We start from the raw sequence: 21,842 nt of genomic DNA, 5'->3' as shown, positions 1-21,842 counted from the left end.
AACACCACAAGGAAAACAGAAACTCCACCAATGACTGATTATGGTCACAGGGGAGACACAAGTCCCCCCCCAAAAAAAGAATGAAGAACCCTTTCTACCTAATTTTTAAATTATTTTTAATGTTTTTCTTTTTTTCACAATTTTTATTTTAGATGTGTGTGTGTGTGTGTGTGTGTGTGTGTGTGTGTGTGTGTGTGTGCTTTATTAAACACTTTTTACTCTTTTCCTTTTTGGTCTTTTTTGGGTTATTTTTGTGTGACTTAACTTCTATTCTGCTCATCCCCATATATATATATACCCATCTTTGATTATTAGATTTTATCCTATATTGTGTGCATACCTAATTTAGAAATTGATTACTCAATTCACAAACTCTCAGCCTTAACTCTTTTAATGGTAAATTATTTCTTTATGCTTATATAATTTTTAAGTGTTTTATTTTTAAATTTTTATTTTTTGTTTTTTCCTTTTTCTTTATCTCTCTCCTCCTTTCCTTTTATCCTTCTCCTCTCCCATATTATTTCTTTATATTTATATAATTTTTAAGTGTTTCATTTTTAATTTTTTATTTTAATTTTTCCTTGTTTCTTTATCTCTCTCCTCCTTTCCTTCTATCTGTTTCCTCTGCTGAATTTACATCTTGGTTAAATCCCCCCTCTCCTTTTCTCTCCTCACATTTCTCTAATCTTATTTTCTCCCCACAGTTCTCCATAAACCTGTTAATTTCTGGTCTGCGGACTCCTTCTTTGATGTTTTTAGTCCATTAATCCATAGTTGTTTGTTGTTAAACTAGATTGTATCTGTACTCATTTTGACTGTGTCAATCAATTGGTGTAATTACAGGGCTCTTCTTGCCTTAATATAATGTTCTAGTGTGAAACTGGTTTTGGTTTCCTACCAAATGGGCATAACAAGCCAGAGAAACACAAGAAAAATGTCAAGTCCAGGTATCTCAACTCCCACACATAATAATCAGGCGACAGAGCAGTTAATGAATAATCCAGAGGAGAATTCCCAAAATGCTCTAGAAACTGGTAAACATACTGAATGAAAAGAGTGAAAGCCTGCAAAGGACTCTGTGAATTTGATAGAGAAATATGTGAGTGGGATAGGGAAAAGCGTAAGCTTGAGAAAGCTAACAAAGATTAATACAGGAATCTTGTGAGCATGATAAAGCTAACCAAAGATTAATACAGGCATTTTGTGAGCATGATGAGGTTAATCAAATATTAATACAGAAATTGAGTGAGCTTAAGGAAGGCAATCAATCATTAATAAAGGAATTGCATGAGTGGGAATAGAATAGACAAAGACTAATGGAATCCACAGACAGCTGAAGGAATCCAAGGAGGCCACAAATGGAATGCTGAATCAAGCCCATCAGAAGGAAAGGGAGTCCAATGAAACCAGAACCAATCAACTAAGGAATTTGAAAATGAACACTGAAAACAAAATTAAGAAAATAAGAAGTCCATACAAGATCTAAAACAAAGCTCCAACAAAGAATTTGAAGCCATCAAAACTGACCAATTAGAAGGAAAGGAAATAAAAAACAATGTAGAAAGTCTTGACAGAAGGTTAGACCATGCAGAAGATCGAATCTTGTGGATTAAAGACAGGCTAGATATTATAGAGAAAGGATATACAAATATCCAAGACAAAGCCAAGAAATATGATCTATTCAATATTTGGAAGACACCATCAGAAGACCTAATCTTAGGACAATGGGTGTAGAGAAGCACCTAGAGACAGAAGTTAATGGTCTAGGAAATTTATTTAACAGGATCCTAGCAGAGAACTTCCCAAACATGTAAAAAGATAGGCCTATTCAAATATAAGAAGCCTTTAAAACCCCAAATAGACCAGACCAGAACAGGACATCCCACCATCACATTATAATCCTCACAGGATCAATTCAGACCAAGGAAAGGATCCTTAAAGCCAGTGGTTTTATCTTTCTTGCTATTACTTTTAAAGTATTTAAAAGGCACTATGTGATTTTTTTTGTTTCTCTTGTATGTTCTTCCACCTTAGTATAACCCCTGTTTTCACTGTATTTGATATTGGTGTCCTGTATCTTGTATATACATTTTTCTAATTTGGGGAGGGGAAGGGAAATTACAAAATCCTGAAATAAGGATACAGGTTGACCCATTGTAACAATTATATGTACAAGACACTATGTTGAAAATGAACTTTACAACTTGGGGAAGAGACAGAGGAGTTGGGGAGGTGGGGAGAGAAAGTATAGTAGGGGAAAAACAAAGGAGGAGGTAACAATGCTCCATAGGAAATGTACTCATTACCTTACTCATGTAACTGTAACCCTTCTGTACACTATTTTTACAATGAAAAACATATAATAAAAAATGTTTAAGCCAGGTGCTTGTGGCTCATGCCTGAAATCCAAGCTACTCAAGAAGCTGAGATCTGAGGTTCAGGGTTCAAAACCAGCCCAGGCGGGAAAGTCCTTGAAACTCTTATCTCCGATAATCCGCCAGAAAGCCTGAAGTGGCACTGTAGCTCAAGTGGTAGAGTGTTAGCCTTGAGCTGAAAAGCTGAGGAACAGCACCCAAGCCCAGAGTTCAAGCCCCACAACTGACAATAATAATAATGATAATTTTCTTATGCTGGAGTCACAGCTCAAGTGGAAGGAGGAGTCCTTGAGCTCAAACTCCTGCTAGTAGAACTGCTGTCCCAGAAGAGCAAGAGACTCTTTCAAGTTGAACAGATGCTAGGTACCCCAAAATACAGCTCAAATAAAATATTAAACACTCTGCTAATGGTAAATATGAAAACACAAACTATGGCTAGGTGTCAATGGCTCACAACTGTAACCCTAGCCATTCTGGAGGCTGATGATCTGAGCTACACAGTTCAAAGCCATTCCAGGCAAGAATGTTTATGAGACTCTTTATCTCCAATTTACCACAAAAAAAGCCAGAAGGAGAATTATAGCATAAGGGGTAAAGTGCTAACCTTGTGATAAAAAGCTCAAGAAATATACTTATTACATTACTCATGTAATTGTAACCCCTCTGAGAGTAAAACATCTTTACAATAAAAAACCTCGAAAAATAAAAACCTCAGGGACAGGTAAAACACAAACGTTTTCAAAATAACAACTACCAAAGGAGACAAATTACATGGACATGTATTACATATATTTTAAATTTTTATCCATAAAAGCAGATACTACTTGTCTACAACTGAAGTTAAGTTTCTATGATTTAAACAGGTTGTCACTAATAATCAGGAAATGTGGCTTAAATTCGCAATGAAGTGTCACTTCATTGATATTGACTATTTAGAAAAGTTTGCAACTTAAGCTAGTGGTGATAAAGAAGGATTCTCAACGTATGGTTTTACTTCCTATGGCTTTATAAAATGGTTCAATGCTTTGAAAGATGCTGTGTCTGACTTCAAAGGTGCATACAAAACACCATATTATAGAGAATGTCTATTTCCAAATGTGCACACACATACATAATATTTATATTTGAACAGCGGTTTCTAATCTCATGGGTATAATACAGTAAATGTATTACAGGAATTGCCTATGATGCAATTCAGTGTCAAAACTAAGGAAATGATGACACATTGGTGAGTTTTGATCACACGCAGTGACACAAAACAGGAGTGCACAAATGCTGAATGGACTCATTTTATAGGAGGTGCTTTGACTGTTCAAAGTCACAGATGATTGCTGTAGAATTGTGGTTATGGGTAACTGGACTAAGATACAATAATGGGCTATTTAATGAATAAAGACTTCTAGCATTTAGAGATAAAAAATTTCTGTAGATGGGAAATGATGATTGTTAAGCAATGTGATTAAATGACATGCAATGAGCTACACACATATAACTGGTAAGAAAAGTAATTGCATTCCTAAAAATTGAAATTCAACAAGAATATGTAATAATTGGTGGTAGAATAATATTTTTCCAACATGGTGTGTTTTTGAATATGTTATACATCCCAACACTTAGATATAAAATGGTTTACATATTTAAAACGCTTTGAGTATCCAATGGATGAAAGCCATTCTACACAAAATTGTATATTTTCTCTAGCAGTTAAAGTTATACATAAATAGATTTATATTTACAAAACATTTGTGAAAACGTTACAGAGTTTCCATACACTCACACTGAGTTTCTCGACTTTTCACCTCAAATTAGTATGAGGTATTTGTCAAAAAGATGACTATAAATGATATATAATTCACCCAGATATTTATAACTAATTTTATTTCTCTCCACAGCCTCTAGCCCCATATAGGAAAACACACTCATGTATTCAGACATTTTCCTTTGCATATCTTGACAATGACAATTGCTTGATGTTCTCCCATTTTTGATGACTTTGGCAGCTTTCTGGAGTCTTGGTTGTGCTTTCTTTGGTATATTACCCCAAGTTTGAGAATAAACCTCTGTGAGTGAAAAAGCTCAAACAAGTAAAGTGTCATTTTCATCCTGTCATGTCAATGAGCACATATTAGCACCACATCAACATGCTTGCTAGAATCATTAGTATCTTGATTGCATTTCCTTTGTGTGGTTAACAGGACATCCCATGTAACACTGTGTCAATCACAGTAAAAAAAGAAAAAGAGTTAAATTTTAAGTCTTCAAGAGTACATCCATAAGTATTCTATCCATAAAATATGAAAATTTTCCCCAGAGAGTCTTTCCTTTTTCTTCCCTAGACATTCATTTCTATTGAATTATTGATGACTGCATGGTCTCTGGTACACACACACACACACACACACAAGCACAAACACATGTTGACATATTGACAAATGTGTGTATTTGTGGACCATGAAATTATACTACATTTATACATTTGCTGCAATGTTCTTTATTTAGATGCTCACACTCCTTATAAAGTTAGCCATCATATAGTCTCTCAATTCACCCACATCTCCATTGAATAAATCCAAGTTCATGGGTATGCTGTGTGAATTTTGTCATAACTTCATTTTTACCACTACAGGAAAAACGTTATACATTTTTAGCCCAGACCTTCCACAATCTTTTTATTAGAGAGTAGTATTAGAAGCAAAGGGGTGAGTGCTAAATTGCTTTTATTTATTCTAGCCCCAAAGTGGCATTATTCTAAATGATGCTTTTAATTGAAATAATATCTCACTTCTAGTTGCAAAATAGAAGACAAATTGCCAATTGAGTTCTTTATCTCATCTGGCTCTCTGTTGGGAGGGAAGAGACACTTTAGGGAATAAGCTTTCATTGTTCTTGTTAAGCCTATCATCGGGAATAAGGAATGGAAAAATGCAAATTAAAATCCTGTACCAGGGGTGGTTTTGGAAAATATCAAATGGCTCTGGAACCAAGTGAAAACATAACTTCCTCTCAGAGATGCAAGAGATACTAATATCAGAATAATTTGGCATTAAAGAGAATCACTTTTAAATTCTCAGAGTAAGTTGGCTCAAAAGTTATTCATGAAGAAATGAAGGACAGTGGGCACACTAACCTGCCATTTCTTACCAAAACTGGTAAGATTTCTATTAAGGCCACCATGTCACATACTTTTGGAATATTAATGTCACAGCCAGTTCCTGCAATGCATCATGCATGTGCAGAAGAATAGGGACAATTCTATTAAGGATGTACAATCCAGAATGAAAAAATTAAAATCAAATATATTCAGGTAGTTACTAATAGTAAGCACTGTTGAAGATGATCATTTTTAAATTAATCATATAGAAATAATGCCACTTTGGGGTTTTCCTGGAATTGCTCTTCAGCAATGGTGCTATTGTCATGAATAGAGGAGGATTCAGATAGCCCTCTTCCTCAATACCAGCTAGATCGACAATACTATGGAAGATGATTGATCTGAATCTATTGGCAATCCCTTAATACTATGATGTTGAAGTATATTGATAATTGGGAAAATAATAACTTGTTCTATACAAACATGTCAGGATTTAATCTGCTTATATTAACCTGTCCAGAGTAATATATGTATACAAATACATATAGAAATAGAAACAGATTGCTTTTATATTTCTTATTCATATAGCATATTTTTATATTTGTATCCTGAAAGAATTCATTTTGAAAATATTTAATATTCAAGTTAGCATGCCTGTAGTTGCTGATAGTGTGTTGCATTCTGTATTTAAAGTGTACTCACAGTCTTATTCAAGCCTCTGGATCTGAAATAATGCCAACTCTGCCTGCATACTGCCAGTCTACATTTATAAGAGTTGAGAAGCCTCGTTGATAGGACAATGTGCGTCCCAGTCTTCTAAGGTAAGACGTTTTAAAACTTTCCTTTTAATTTAGCATAACACACTTTCAAATCTTTACAAATTGAATAATTTTAAAGCAAATAGATCTTCTATGTTGAATTCCAAGAAAGCAGCTTGCCCTCACAGATACTACAAATTTAGGCTTTTTTTAAATACCCACTGAAAGGGAATTGATATATAAAAATTATGTGTGTATAAGTATTAACCACATACTTCATTTTTAGTGAAAAAGTCACCCTAACATATATAATTTAAATCTTGAATTTCAATTTCAAATGCATTTAGAGATCATTGCATAGAACTTATTTGATGCACTATTGCATGTGAACATTTTCAAAAATATATCATAGTTCTATATCTTATTTTATTTATTTATTTGACTGTGATGGAAGTTGAAATTCCTCCCTGTCTTTTGCTACCATTGAGAGGGCTATAGCAATAATTTTAGTGCTTGTGTTGACCACATATATGAGAAATTGAACCTCTGAACCAGTGCCTTCGGCAGATTTTAACTGTGCCTTTTGCAATAACTCCATTAGAGACTGCAGGCATCTGAGCACCCATCTAAGCATGTGAAACTGAGATCCTCTCACATTGCTCAGTGACTTTGTTTAAAGATGTTTACCAGGAATTGTAGACCACAAATGTCAAAGATGCAAAACATATACACCTCAAATATTAGCTTATTATTTTAATACTTTGGTTGGTCATGGGGCTTGAACTCAGAGTCTTGGTGCTGTCCCTGAGCCAAATCACAACACAAATATTAACTGTAAATATAAATGAAATATAAATTAAATGTAAATATAAATTAAATCTAACAACTTTGGATACATATGGAAGTTGATATATTTTTCATGAGGACAGAGATCCTAGTGACCGAATCAAATATTTGTTAATTATTTTGATAGTATTTAGATTCTATGTGAAATAGTTATGTTTCCAGAAATAATGCTTTCTTATGCAGTATGTTTTCTAAACCTATTATGCCAGTTTTACATGTATATTTTGGTATCTCTATGTTAATTATAAAGTTTGAATAAATATCATTCAGATGTATTTGAATATATGAAATACATAAATGATATAAGTATTTATTTGTTGATAAATGTTCAGAAATATAAATAAGCTTGCATATATAAATATATTTATTAAATTTTTTATAAACATAGTTAATATATAATTCTATATGTAATATAGAAATATAAATAATATAGTATATATAATTATGCTCTTAAAAATCACTGTCTACTGTATTTTTATGAAAATTTGTTGAAGAATATGTAACTAGTGAAATGGACAGGTAATTTTTTTTTAATAAATGCATTTTTGTGTTATTGGCATGGTGAGGTACAGAGGGGTTACTGTTACATAAATCAGGAAATGAGTACACGCTCTCAAAGTTTTTTCCTCCTATCCCAAACCTCAAGTTGTATAATTCATTTTCAACATAGTATCTAGTGAGTACCACTGTTGCACTTGTTCAGAGTTTATCCTTCCATTTCTACGCCTCTCCTTACCCTCTAACAACAACAACAACAACCAAGATCTCTTGTTTCTATTTCTTGCAGGTCATTTAATTAAATATTATTTTATATGATCACATGCTCCTAGCTATTGGGCTTTTGTGAGCTGCTCCTATGAATATCATCCTTGGTTTCACTCTGGATTCATGTATCATTGCATAGACAATTCTAAGGGATCAACATTTAGCCAGGAGATGATATTAGTTCTAATTCTGGATATGACTGGTTAGGTTAGTCTTCATTTCTGCAATGCTATATTCACAATTCTTTTATCACGATGTCTGCCACTTACATCACTCTATGTGTCCACGTGTCTGTCAGTGCCCATCTAGATTCTATTAAAGATGGTAATCTCTAAGGTTTACAGGATTATACTATCTACATTATTCAAAGATGTACCTCACATTTTGCTTGTAGCATAATTGCCCAGTTCAAATAACTTCAAAAGGTATTAAATTAAATTATTCAAGCTTTCTCAATATATTCAACATGCTATCCTACTGTTAATAGATATTTGCTTAAAACTAACAAGAAAAGGCATGTATTGACTCCTAAGAAGCCACCTTGTGAAGAAACCTTTGCTCTTTCCTTAGTGAACATTGTATTGCATGATACTAAATTGATGGTTTGGGGAAATAATATAAAAGTGATAAGCTATAACCCACTAGTAAGTTAATTTTATGACTTACAACAAAGATTCACTTATCAAAATTCAGTAATATTTTTCTTTTCTCTTTTGCAGAGTTATTTTTATAATCTTCAATTTCCCCATATCAACTGAAACAATGCCTAATAACAGCAGTGTGACAATGTTCATATTGTTAGGGCTGACACCAGATCCCCCAAAACAAAAATTGGTGTTTTTCATCTTCTTAATTTTCTATGGTGGAACTTTTGTGGGGAATACGCTCATCATGGTGACCATCAAGTTCAGCAGGACGCTCGGCAGCCCCATGTACTTCTTCCTGCTTTATTTGGCCTTTGCTGATTTCTGCTTCTCCACAACCGTAGCCCCCAGACTCATTGTGGATTCCCTGTCTGTAAATAAAATCATTTCCTACAATGAATGCATGACCCAAGTCTTCACAGTGCATTTATTTGGCAGCTTGGAGATCTTTGTCCTCATCCTCATGGCTGCTGATCGCTATGTGGCCATCTGTAAGCCCTTGCGCTACCCAACCATCATGAGAAGGCAGGTCTGTATCATCTTGATTGTGTTTGCCTGGATTGGTTCCTTCATACATGCCTCTTCTCAGATTATCTTGCTCTTAAAATTGCCCTTCTGTGGACCCAATTTAATTGACCATTATTGCTGTGATTTGCAGCCCTTGTTGAAACTTGCTTGCACAGACACTTATGTGATCAACCTGTTGTTGGTGTCCAACAGTGGAGTAATTTGTTTAACCAGTTTCTTGATTTTGATGATCTCATATGTTGTCATATTGCATTCACTGCGAAATCATAGTGCAGAAGGGAGAAAGAAAGCTCTCTCCACTTGTACGACTCACATTATTGTAGTTATAATATTTTTTGTTCCATGTATATTCATGTATACACGTCCTCCTACCACTTTCCCTGTGGATAAGATGGTGACAGTGTTTTACACCATTGGCACACCCTTTCTCAACCCACTGATTTACACACTGAGGAATGCAGAAGTGAAAAATGCCATGAGAAAGTTATGGAATGTTAAAATCATGACTAAATGAGATTATTAAATGTTACTGTGATACAACACAGAATGTAACTGAGTCCTTAGAACTTCATGTAGAGGCATGATTAATACTTCCTCCTCTGAATCTTTTGCCAATTATGCAATTTCATAGGTATATGCTTGCCTACACTTTTTCATTCATATCTAATCTAATTTGATTTTTCCCCCTCCTATGTGCTTCTGGCTTTAAAATAGTAGCTTCCCTGTACTAGTAAAGTGTGTCATTTTTCCTGAAATCTTATTTCTGGCATAAGTATGTGTATTATGAGTCAAAGCTTATGCCACACACCTGATTGATAAGAACAAAGATGGGTTTGTGATCACATTCATTCAAAACTGTAAGTATCCTTAAATATGATGTAGTTCTCTGCATTCATTTCTTTATATAACATATTTCCAATAGATTAGTTTCTCCTGATCATTTCTACTAGAACCTATTAAATCTGTGTGTCAAAACTGTTTGATTTATTTTATCATTCATAGTGCTGACCTACAGGAAATTCTTGTGTTATAGTATTCAAATTTGTTGATATCTGATAATAACTATAAATGAGAGAAATTTGTGATATGTTTTAATATACTGTTATACTCTTCAAATATTTCACTTTTTATGTGGTTGGCACTTTCAAGCTAAAATGAGAATAGAACTCTGACCCTTAGGAAGAACCTAAGAAAATTAACATGCTACAAAATTAAATTAAAATATTAAGTATACTAGTGTGCAGCCTTTTTTCTGGGACCAGAGAGAAAAAAGTGTAGAAGATTTTTTCATGTCACTCATTGCATGATCGATTGTCTGTAAATCTGATGATAAGAACACAATAAATTAATCTTTGTCACTCAAAATTCCAGTTGTCCCTCATTATTGGGTTTAGGGAGCAAACACTGCTGCAGCATACACTTTCTCTATTGGTGTTGTTTTTATAAAAGATTCATATAGATTCATTGAATTGCCCTTAAGGTTTCCATATTGTGATTCACATAACGAACTATTAGGTGCTTTATTTCCCACAACTTGTATTTGAGCTTTCCTTATTCATTGATTACAGTGTATGAAAATTATTTTGTCTGTAGTAAATATTACCAGACACCACTTCATTTTTAATTTTATTTTTCACTGATGAATGGAAAATATTGAGCAGAATCAGTTTTCCTTACATTTAAAGATAACAACATATGAATTTATAAACCAAATGTATGATATGAACTACCTGAAATATCATTCAGTGTCAAAACTCAGGAAATGGTGACACACTTGTGAATTTTGAGTCCATGAAGTGACACAAAATGGGAGTGAATAGATGCTGAGTGGTTTAGCTCAATTGAGCTAAATTGTCTAGGACTCCTCAAAGTCCTAGACAACTGTTGTAGAATTATGATTATCGGGGACAGAAGTGAGGTACAATAGTGGGATATTTAAAGGACCAAGAGTTTCATCATTCAAAATTAAAATATTTCTGTAGGGCTATGATTGTTAAACAGTGAGATTAGATGTCATGCAATGTGCTATACATATAAATGGTAAGAATATTAATTATATTCCTAAAAATTGAACCACAACTGAAATTCAACAAGAATACATAATAATTGGTGATAGAATAATATTCTTTTCTTACATGTTGTGTTTTTATAAATGTTATACGTCCCTATACTTAAATGAAAAGTTGTTTACATATTAGTACACCCTGAGTATCCAATAGACTAAAGCCAATTTTACACATAATGGTACATTTTTCTCTATCATTTAAAAATTAATTTTAATTAAATTTATATTTTCAGAACATTTGGGGAAGGTGACAGAAAGTTTCCATACACTCACACTTAGTTTCTCAACTTGTCATGTCAAATTAGTGTAAGGCATTTGTCAAAATCATTACTAAATATGATTTTGCTTCGTGATGAGAAACACGTCAGAAAATAATTTCCTCTGCTCTGAATTTTGTGCAAGCTCCAAAATAATAAATTCAGTCACATTGTTTTTATTTCTCATTTCTCTGTACCTTTAGATGAGCCTCAGCAGAGAGTGAGAAAACTTAAACAGTAACAAATGATTTATTATTGTTGATTAGTTCATTTCCTATGTGCCTACAATTCCTGGAAACATGCTCTGTGTTTTACCCATTTTTTCATGAATGCATATGGCAATAGAGAAAATGTGCTAAGTATTCCATTCTTGTCATATTACTCATAATCTTCAGCTCTATTGGTAAATAGTACTTTGGTGTTAATAGATTTCTCTTCTTCCTTCTTCTTTTGTATTCATGCTGTTAGTAGTCTACTTTATATGAATACCTGCTTCATTCCAATCATTAGGATAATCCAACAATTAGCTGTATCTTAAAAATAGTCATTGACATTCACAGTTATTAGAAACTTAGCCAGATTTTCAAAGCTAGTAATTGATGATACCAGAACATGTACTGAATCTTCTGATTCCAGACTCAGAACTATCAAAAACCAATATTATTTCTAAAGTAATTATGCTGTGGTTTTATCACCCACCCATCGTATACTATATTGTACTCTAAAGGCAAACTAATGTCCCATTTTTTTCTTTAAGACCATGGATGGAAATGAATTCTTCTTCATGAATACTTTTTGAAAATTCTCAAAATTGTTTTGTAATTTTGTGCTTTACTTTTGTACTTAAATATAGATACTTTTGTACTTAAATATAGAGCATATAGATAAAGCCAATGGCTATGTAATTCTCAGCACTCAGTTCTTAATTATATTTATTGTTAAGTTCTTTGGGTTATGTTTTCCTAAAGGAGTAGTTCACTTCCCATTTAAAACATTTTTCCTTTTAAAAATTTATTTTATTGTAAAGAGGAATTACAGTTATATGAGTAAGGTGATGAGTATATTTCTTGTCCAGCATTGTTACCCCCTCCCTTGTGGTTCTCCCACTATCCCTTCCCTCCCTCTCTTCCCTCACTCCTCCCCTGTCCCCAAAGTTGTAAAGTTTATTTCCAATATACTGTCTTGTGGTTGTCATTGTTGCAATGGGTCATCCTGTGTCCTTGTTTCAGCATTTTGTTATTCTCCTTCTCATCCCCAAATTAGACAAATGTATATACAAGATGCAGGGTACCAAAATTAAGTACAGTGACAACAGAGGATGTACCATAGGGGGAAGAACATAAAAGGAAACAAAAAAATCACATAGCATGTTAAAAACAAAAAAAATAACCAAATGATCACAAACGATGCTGTACATTAAAAACAAAATTTATCCAAAAGATCACAAACAAAGCCATACTAAAGCTACCAGCACAATTATGTTTATTGCATCATTATTCACCATGCCTAAAAATGGAACCAACACAGATGCCCCTCAGTAGATGAATGGATCAAGAAAATGTGGTATATTTATACAATGGAATTCTATGCCTCCCTCAGAAAGAATGCATCTCCCTATTTGTTAGAATATGGAAAGACTTGGAAAAATTATATTAAGTGAAGTAAGCCAGGCCAAAAGAAACATAGGCCCCATGGTTTCCCTTATTTGCAATAACTAGTATATGTCTAGGACAAGTAGAAAAGGTCAAAAGCTATGTACATACAATCATGTAAGATGATGCTAAGTGAAAGGAACTGCAAGATAGAGACAATCGTGCAAGTCGTTTTTAATGTATTTATAATGTACTATGTAGGTTTTTTTTGTTTCTTTTGCGTGGTCTTCCCCCATGGTATAACCCGTTTTCACTGAATTTGATTCTGGGGCCCTTCATCTTATTTATACATTTTTCTAATTTGGGGAAGGAAAGGGAAATAACAAAATGCTGAAATAAGGATACAGGTTGACCTATTGTAACAATGAGTTAGACAAGACACTATGTTAAAAATGAACTTTAGGGCTGGGATGTAGCTCAGTGGCAAAGCGCTTGCCTAGCAAGCACAACGTCCTGGGTTCAATCCCCAGTACCAAAAAAGAAAAGACAAAAAAAATACAGTTAAAAATGAACTTTACCATTTTCCCAGGGAGAGGGAGGAGTTGGGGAGGTGGGAAGGGAAGGGATGGTAGGGGAAAAACAAAGGAGGAGGTAACAATGCCTGATAAGAAATGTACTCCTTACCTTACTCATGTTACTGTAACCCCTCTGTATAATATCTTTACAATAAAAATATATACTAAAATAAAAAAAGAATACAGTACCTTACAATAAGTTTATGACCCAACTTTTTGCCACCCATTTCTTTGGGTGCATGGAAATCTTTGTGCTCATCCTCATGGCCTTTGATCGTTATTTGGCCATTTGCAAGCCTGTGAGATACACAACCATCATGAGCCAGCGTGTCTGTGGAATTTTAATAATGATGGCCTGGGTGGGATCTTGCATTCATTCTTTGGCACAGATTTTCCTGGCTTTGAGATTACCCTTCTGTGGCCCCAAGGTAATCGATCACTATTTCTGTGACTTGCAGCCCTTATTGAAACTTGCCTGAATGGACAACTATGTGATCAATTTGCTAGTTGTTTCTAATAGTGGAGCTATATGCATGGTATGTGTTATGATCCTGCTGACTTCCTATGCTGTCATTTTATACTCTCTGAGAAACCACAGTGCTGAAAGAAGGTGCAAAGCCCTGTCCACTTGCACTTCTCACTTTATTGTGGTTGTCATATTTTTTGTCCCCTGATAGTTATTTACACATGCCCACCAACTAACTCTCCAGTAGATAAGATGGTAGTTGTGTTTTATACAATTGGTACACCCTTGCTCAATCCTCTTATCTATATTCTGAGAAATGCATTAGTGAAAAATGCCATGAAAAAGCTATGATTTGCAAAATATGAGGCTTCTCAATTATTCTACCCTAGCAAGTTATTTATATTGCATAGAAAATCACATAAAGTTTCCTAGGCATTAGGAAAACAGTTGTTAAAATATCTGGAAATATGTGTCTAAATTATTACCATCTTTTTCAATCATCTGTTACACTTATTTATACCTATTTGCAAAATGATTGATTATGTATTAGAATTAAATCCCATTAGTTCTGACTTACTTTCCAGATTTTATTTAATTGTTTTTGTATGTGATCATAAGAATAAGCCATAAGAATATTGACTGAAATAAAGTCATTCATCTTCCATATAAGAATTGAAAAGGATGCACATAAAAGGCTAATTTTAAATTTGCCGGACTCAGTGGAGATATCTAAAATAATGCAAAACTGTGAAAAAATTTAAAGTTTTAACAAAAACTTGAAAGTCATAAGAAAACCTGCATCCTTCTCTGCAATGCTCTCACAATCATGTGGATACACTAGGAATGATGACCTTATGTTGAATTTTTTGAGACAACACCAAGTGGTTTACTATCTTGGAGATTTTCATAGTGGTTTTCACAAAGGAGTGGGAGAAGAAAATAAGAGGAATATGTAAAATATGCAGGGTAAGAATGAAGAAGACAGCAACATAAGGAGAAGGAGTATATGGAAGGAAATTGGTGATTAACTTCAAAAGAGAAAGAGCTAGATATTTTGTTAATTATGCTTGCTCATGGGATTATTTACTGGGAAAGATAGTATTGCAGATCCTGAAACACCATCTTAACCAACTACAAGTTAGCTTCCCAGGTCAGCTCTGATGACCTGCTTACAGGTTCACTTCTCAGATGCTGTGCTAACTTAGATATCATAGATGATAAGAGAAACATTATTTTTTCTTCCACATAGTAAGTGAATTTTAAATGTAGATAGTCAAGGGATAAAGTCAGATATAATAATTTCCCTTTGGAATTTTAATGTCAGCTTATTAGGGTGCTTTTGAACAATGTATTATTTCCAATAATCTGGTATTTATGGATGTATGTATTGATAACCATCTCATAATCTCATGATCAAATGCTGTTCTATATTTCTGTACTTCAATTTGTAGTTCAAACACAAAGACACTCAGAAATACTACTGTATATGATAACGACTAATGCAAGGGAATATGATGTACTTTTTGTGTTTTTGTCAGTCCTGAGGATTGCACTCAGGGCTTACGTGCTATCTCTGAGCTTCTTTTTCTCCAGGCTAACACTCTACCACATGAACCACAGCTTCACTTATGGCACTTCTTGGTAGTTAATTGACGACAAGAGTTTCACATAATTTCCTGCTTAGGCTGGTGTGAAACCAGTATAATCGGATCCCAGCTTCCTGAATATCTAGAACTGTAGGTATGAGCCAACAATGCCTGTCTAGGATATACATTTTATGTTCATGAGCGTCTCCATCAAGAGAACACAAAATGTCATCATATTACCTATTTCTGACTCTAATATGGGCCGTGGAGGGGCATGGCACACCTTCACATACTAAAAAGTAAATCTGTCAATGTTCCCAATCCCATATTCACAAGTGGCAATCTATGTGCCCTCGTTGCAAATAAGCTCAATGTTCCCTATTACTCTTTAAATATGCTTTCAGAATAATGTAAATATGAATCCATAAAGATATTAAAATATAATTTCATATTACATAAGCAGGACACAGTAACAACCAAACTATTTCTTGTCTCTTGCTAATCTTTCAAATTTGATGTTGTATGAGAAGCTTGCATGAATGTCTGTATGCAAATGGACAAAGCTTCATGAATTTTCTCACTGTTAGAAAACAAAGGGTCCAGAATCCTCCCTGGTTTCACACACCCAATCCAAATTTACCATGTACCCATTCCTCATTCTTCTCTCCATACCTCCTGTGTTATACAGGGTAGATATTCTTGAGCAGAACCATTGGTTTACTTCCAAATGCCTAACAGAAACAATTTTGAATACTTCACTGCAAAGAAGTAACATTTGTTCAAGGTAACAGGCTAGTTATGCCATTCTGCTCATTGAAAAAATTTATTATAAAAATCACAATGTTGCCGAGTGTTGGTGGCTCATACCTGTAATCCTAGCTACACAGGAGACTGAAATCTGAGGATAGTGGTTCAAAGTCAGCACAGTAGGAAAAGTCAGTGAGACTCTTATCTCCAAGTAACTAGAAAACTGGAAGTGGCACTGTGGCTCAAGTGGTAGAGTGCTAGCCTTGAGCTGAAGAGCTCAGGGACAGCGCCTAGGCCCAGAGTTCAAGCTCGATGACTGACAAAAAAAAAAAAAAAACTCTCACAATGCCCCTGTAATCTTATACAATTGTAAGGCTCTGTTAAAGCAAAATGTATAAAAAATTTAAAAATAAATCAAAATGTCCAAAGTGTTAAAATTCTCCTGATTCTTCATCTTTACTTGAGATTTAGTGGCCTAACTGAGGATCCAAAAACAGTAGGAAGAACCCAGTTGCCACAGCCCCCAAGAAGGTGGATAAAATGGCAGTAACTCCCAAATACCTCTCAGTCCTATCCCTTTACATTAACAGGCTTAACTCTCCAATTAAGGGACATAGACTGTCCAGTTGGATTAAAAAGGAAGATCCTTCTATCTGCTGCCTTCAGGAGTCACACTTGCCCATAAAAACAAACATATTTTGAATGTGAAAGGCAGGAACAAAATCTACCAAGCAAACAGCCCACATAAAAAGGCAGGAGTTGCAATCCTAATATCAGATAAAATAGACTTCAAATTAAAATTATTTAGAAGAGACAAAGAAGGTCACTACATACTAATTAAGGGATCTCTCCTTTAGGAAGATAATACAATTCTAAATCTCTATTCTCCAAACAACAGAACACCTAAATTTATCCAAGAAACACTACTTTCTCTCAAATCTCACATAGATACAAAGACATTAATTGTTGGGGACTTTGACACACCACTATCCCCACTAGATAAATCAACTCGGCAAAAACTCAACAGAGAAAACGCAGACCTAAACAACTGCATAGATCAACTAGATTTAATAGACATCTACCGAATATTTCACCCAGCAGCATCAGAATAAATGTTCTTCACAACAGCACATGGAACATTTTCCAAAATAGACCACATTTTAGGTCACAAAGCAAACTTGTCCAAATTCAGAAACATTGAAGTTATACCTTGCATTCTCTCTGACCACAAGGGAATAAAATTAGAACTCAACACCAAAAGCCACCAAAGAAAGTCCTGTAACACATGAAGGCTGAACAACACACTTGAACCACCAGTAGGTCATGGAAGAGATTAGAAATGAAATTCAAGTGTTCATGATATTCAACAAAAATGAACACACAAACTACCAGCTCCTCTGGGACACAGCAAAAGTAGTACTCAGAGGAAAGTTTATATCTCTGAGTTTCTACATTGACAAATTGTGTCGCGACCGCCTCGACCCGCAAGGATGACGCGACAACAGGTTCTTCTTTCAGACGGTTTATTCAGGGCCTTGTTTACAGCTTCTTTTCTCCTACTTCTCTCCTGCCCGCTTCTTCCTGCTTCTCCTTGTTTCTCCTTCCCATCCGCCCCCGTGCTCCGGTTATAAGCCTCCTGGATGGCCAATCCTGAAGCGCCATGTGGCATATACTGATAGGGCTGCAAACACGGAAGCAAACTAGGAGCCAGGTCATAGCCATATAAGGAGTTGTTTTTTACAGAGAGCACTCGTCACGGGGAAGACGGAAGGCAGGAGCCCGCGCCATCTTAGGTCGGAGCCGCGCCACGCGGCCCCGCCATTTTAGCTACAATGTTGCTTTTGCAGCCGTCTTTGGTCGCGGCTCCTGCAGCTCTCCACAAAATTGGAGAGATCTGCAATCAACAATTTAATGAGACATCTGAGCCTCTTTGAAAAAGAGCAGTAAGATAAACCCCAATCCAGTAGATGGAAAGAAATAAATCAGAATTAAGTGAATTAGAATTCAAAAAAACTATAGAAAGAATCAACAAAACAAAGAGCTAGTTGTTCGAAAAACTTAACAAAATAGACAAACCCATAGCAAATCTTATTAAAAAAGAAGAGAACACAACCAAATAAATAAACTCAGAGATGAGAATGGAAACATCACCACAGAAACAACCAAGATTCAGAACATTATAAGGGAATACTTCTCAAACCTTTAAGCTAAGAAGTGTGAGAACTTGGCAGAAATGGACCTTTTCCTAGCAAATATTGACATGCCGAAACCAAACCAAGATGAGGTAAACCACCTTAACAGGCCCATATCAAGCATTGAAATAGAAACATCAATAAGAGACTTCCCATCTAAGAAAAGCTCAGGACCAGATGGATTTACAGCAGAATTCTATAAGGCTTTCAAAGCAGAACACACACCAATACTCCTTCAATTCTTCAATGAAATTGAAAGAAAAAGTTCATTAACGAACTCATTCTATGAAACCATAATAACCCTCATCCCAAAACCATGCAGGGACTCATCAAAGAAAGAGACCTATAGACCCATTTCTTTGATGAATATTGATGTAAAACTTCTCAACAAAATTTTGGCCAATTGATTTCAACAATTCATCCAAAAAAATCAAATACCATGATCAAACAGAATTCATTTCAGGGATGCAAAGCTGGTTCAATATACACAAATCAATTAACATAATTCATCATATCAACAAGAGCAAGGATAATAAACACATGGTTATGTGAATAGATGCAGAAAAAGCATCTGACTAGATACAACACCCCTTTATGGTGAAGGTTCTGGAAAAATTAGGAATCCACAGAACATTCCTCAATACAATAAAGGCTGTATATGACAAACCTACCGCCAGCATCATACTCAATGGTGAAAAACTAAAGCCATTTCCTTTAAACTCAGGAATGAGCCAAGGATGTCCACTCTCTCCACTTCTCTTCAATCTAGTATTAGAATGCCTAGCTACAGCAATAAGACAAGATGCAAACATAAAGGGGATCCAAATAGGGAAAGAAGAAGTAAAACTCGCTCTCTGTGTTATAGACATGATCTTGTATTTAAAGAATCGCATGAACTCCGCTCCCAAATTACTCAAGGTAAATTAGCAGGGTATAAAATTAGCCCTCAAAAATCGATGGCTTTTCTGTATGCCAACAATGAGAAAAGCGTGGCTGAAATCACGAAAGCAACTCCATTTGTAATTGCCCCACAAAAAATAAAATACCTAGGAATTAACTTAACCAAAGAAGTGAAGGACCTCTATGATGAAAACTTTAAAAACCTGAAAAAGGAAATCAAAACAGAACTTAGAAAGTGGCAAAAACTCCCATGCTCCTGGATTGGAAAGATCAACATAGTGAAAATGGCAATATTTCCCAAGGCTATCTACAAATTCAATGCAGTACCTATCAATATTCCAACCTCATTCTTCAAGGAAATAGAAAAGGCAGTCCAAAAATTCATATAGAACAATAAAAGACCCCGAATAGCAAAAACGATCCTTAACAGAAAGAACAGGGATGGAGGAATATCAATACCAAATTTCAAACAAAGCCATAGTAATTAAAACAGCTTGGTACTGGCACAAGAAGAGACCTCAGGACCAATGGAATATAATTGAAAACCCAGAAATGAACCTAAAGACGTATAGCCATCTAATCTTCAATATGGGAACTAAAAAAATAGAATGGAAGAAAGACAGCCTCTTCAGTAAATGGTGCTGGCAAAATTGGTTAACTGCTTGTAGAAAACTAAAGGTAGATAACCTTATATATCATCCTGCACCAGAATCAACTCCAAATGGATCAAAGACCACGGTGTCAAAGCAAACACTCTGAAAACATCACAGGATGGAATAGGAGAAACCCTAGGTCTTCCTGGCACAGGCAAAAATTTGCTTAATAGAGACCCAGAAACATAACAAATCAAACAAAGGTTGGACAAAAGGGATTGCATGAAATTGCAGAGCTTCTGCATGCCAAAGGACATACCTAGCAAGATCAATAGAAAGCCTACGTATTGGGAGAAGATCCTCACTAGCCATACAATGGACAAGGGTCTCATATCTAAAATATACCTGGAACTCAAAAAATTAAATCCCCCAACAACAAATCCTCAGAGAAACAGCTGCCCAATAAATAAGTGGGCTAAAGACTTAAAGAGACACTTCTCTGAAGAGGAAAGAAAGATGGCCAATAGACACATGAAGAAATGTTCAACCTCCCTAGCCATAAAAGAAATGAGAACCAAAACAACATTGAGCTACCACCTCACTCCAGTTAGAATGTCTATAATCAAGAACTCTAATGACCACAGATGTTGGAGGGGATGTGGACTGAAGGGAACCTTACTGTATTGTTGTTGGGACTGTACACTTGTTCAACCACTTTGGAATGTAGTATGGAGGTTCCTCAAAAGACTCCACATAGAGCTCCCCTATGACCCAGCAATCCCACTTTTGGGCATTTACCCAAATGATCACAAAGAAGACCATACTAAAGCTACCAGCACAACTATGCTTATTGCAGCATTGTTTACCCTTGTTTTCACTGTATTTGATGTCAGTATACTTTGTGGAGGGGAAGGGAAAAAACAAATTGTTTAAATAGGGATACAGGTGGACCCATTGCAACAATGAGATGTACAAGATCTTATGTCAAAAGATGAACTTTACAACTTTGGTGGGGGACAGGGGGGAAGGGGAAGGGATGGGAAGGGGAAACAAAGGAGGAGGCCATAATGCTTGTTAAGAAATGTACTCATTACCTTGCCCATGTAATGATAACTCCTCTGTATGGTATTTTCACAATAAAAAATGTAAAAAAATAAAAAAAATAATAATTTAAACTTTTCTCCCTAAAGGCAGATAATACTTGTCCACAAGTGAAGTTAAGTTTCTATGGTTTAAACAGTTGGTCACTAATAATCAGGAAATACGGCTCCAATTCACAATGCAGTGTCATTTCACACTTGCAGTGATATCTACTATTTTACTAAGTTTGCAAATTAATGTAATGATGATAAAGAAGAATTATGAACTTATGGGTGTACATCCCATGGCTTTATAAAATGATTTGACTGCTGTGTTCTGCTTCAAAATGTAATAAAAAATCATCATATTATAGAGATTATTCATTTCCCAGTATGCAAAAATCTTACTTGATATTTACATTTGAACAGGGATTTCTACTCTCATGCCTATAATACATGTAAATGTATTACATGAACTTCCTGGTTTATCATTCAATGTTGATAGTCAGGAAATGATAACATAGTGGTGAGTGCTGAGCACATGCAGTGTCACAAAACATGGGTGCACAAATGTTGAATGGGTTATATGATGTACCTTTAATAGTCAAAGTCACAGATGATTGCTGTAGAATTATTGTTATTGAGTGGAATGAGGTGTAGTATTGGGTTATTCACTGGATAAAGAGTTTCAGCATTTGAATATAAAAGCATCTGTAGGTGGGAAAGGACAATGCTTGTTAAACATTGTGATCAGATGGTATGTGATATGCTACCCAGATATTA

The 21,842-nt window shown here is 35.0% G+C and overlaps 1 protein-coding gene and 1 pseudogene across 1 annotated transcript; both read left to right on the top strand.

The window, feature by feature from the left end:
- Positions 1-8,597: 8,597 nt before the first annotated feature.
- On the top strand, positions 8,598-9,521 carry LOC106001463 (olfactory receptor 4C11-like). Its single transcript, XM_013036555.1, has one exon. The coding sequence runs from the start codon at positions 8,598-8,600 to the stop codon at positions 9,519-9,521; it is 924 nt and encodes a 307-aa protein (XP_012892009.1).
- Positions 9,522-11,408: 1,887 nt separating this feature from the next.
- LOC106001414 lies at positions 11,409-14,313 on the top strand (annotated as a pseudogene).
- Positions 14,314-21,842: the final 7,529 nt, after the last annotated feature.

Source organism: Dipodomys ordii, unplaced genomic scaffold (assembly GCF_000151885.1).
Source record: "Dipodomys ordii isolate 6190 unplaced genomic scaffold, Dord_2.0 Scaffold298, whole genome shotgun sequence".
NCBI lineage: Eukaryota > Metazoa > Chordata > Mammalia > Rodentia > Heteromyidae > Dipodomys > Dipodomys ordii.
The sequence above is the reverse complement of the archived record's forward strand: the minus strand, read 5'-3'. Positions and strand labels throughout refer to the sequence as shown.

Coding starts and splice junctions, on each gene's coding strand:
- LOC106001463 (XM_013036555.1), top strand. CDS start 8,598: ATGCCTAATAACAGCAGTGTGACAATGTTCATATTGTTAGGGCTGACA.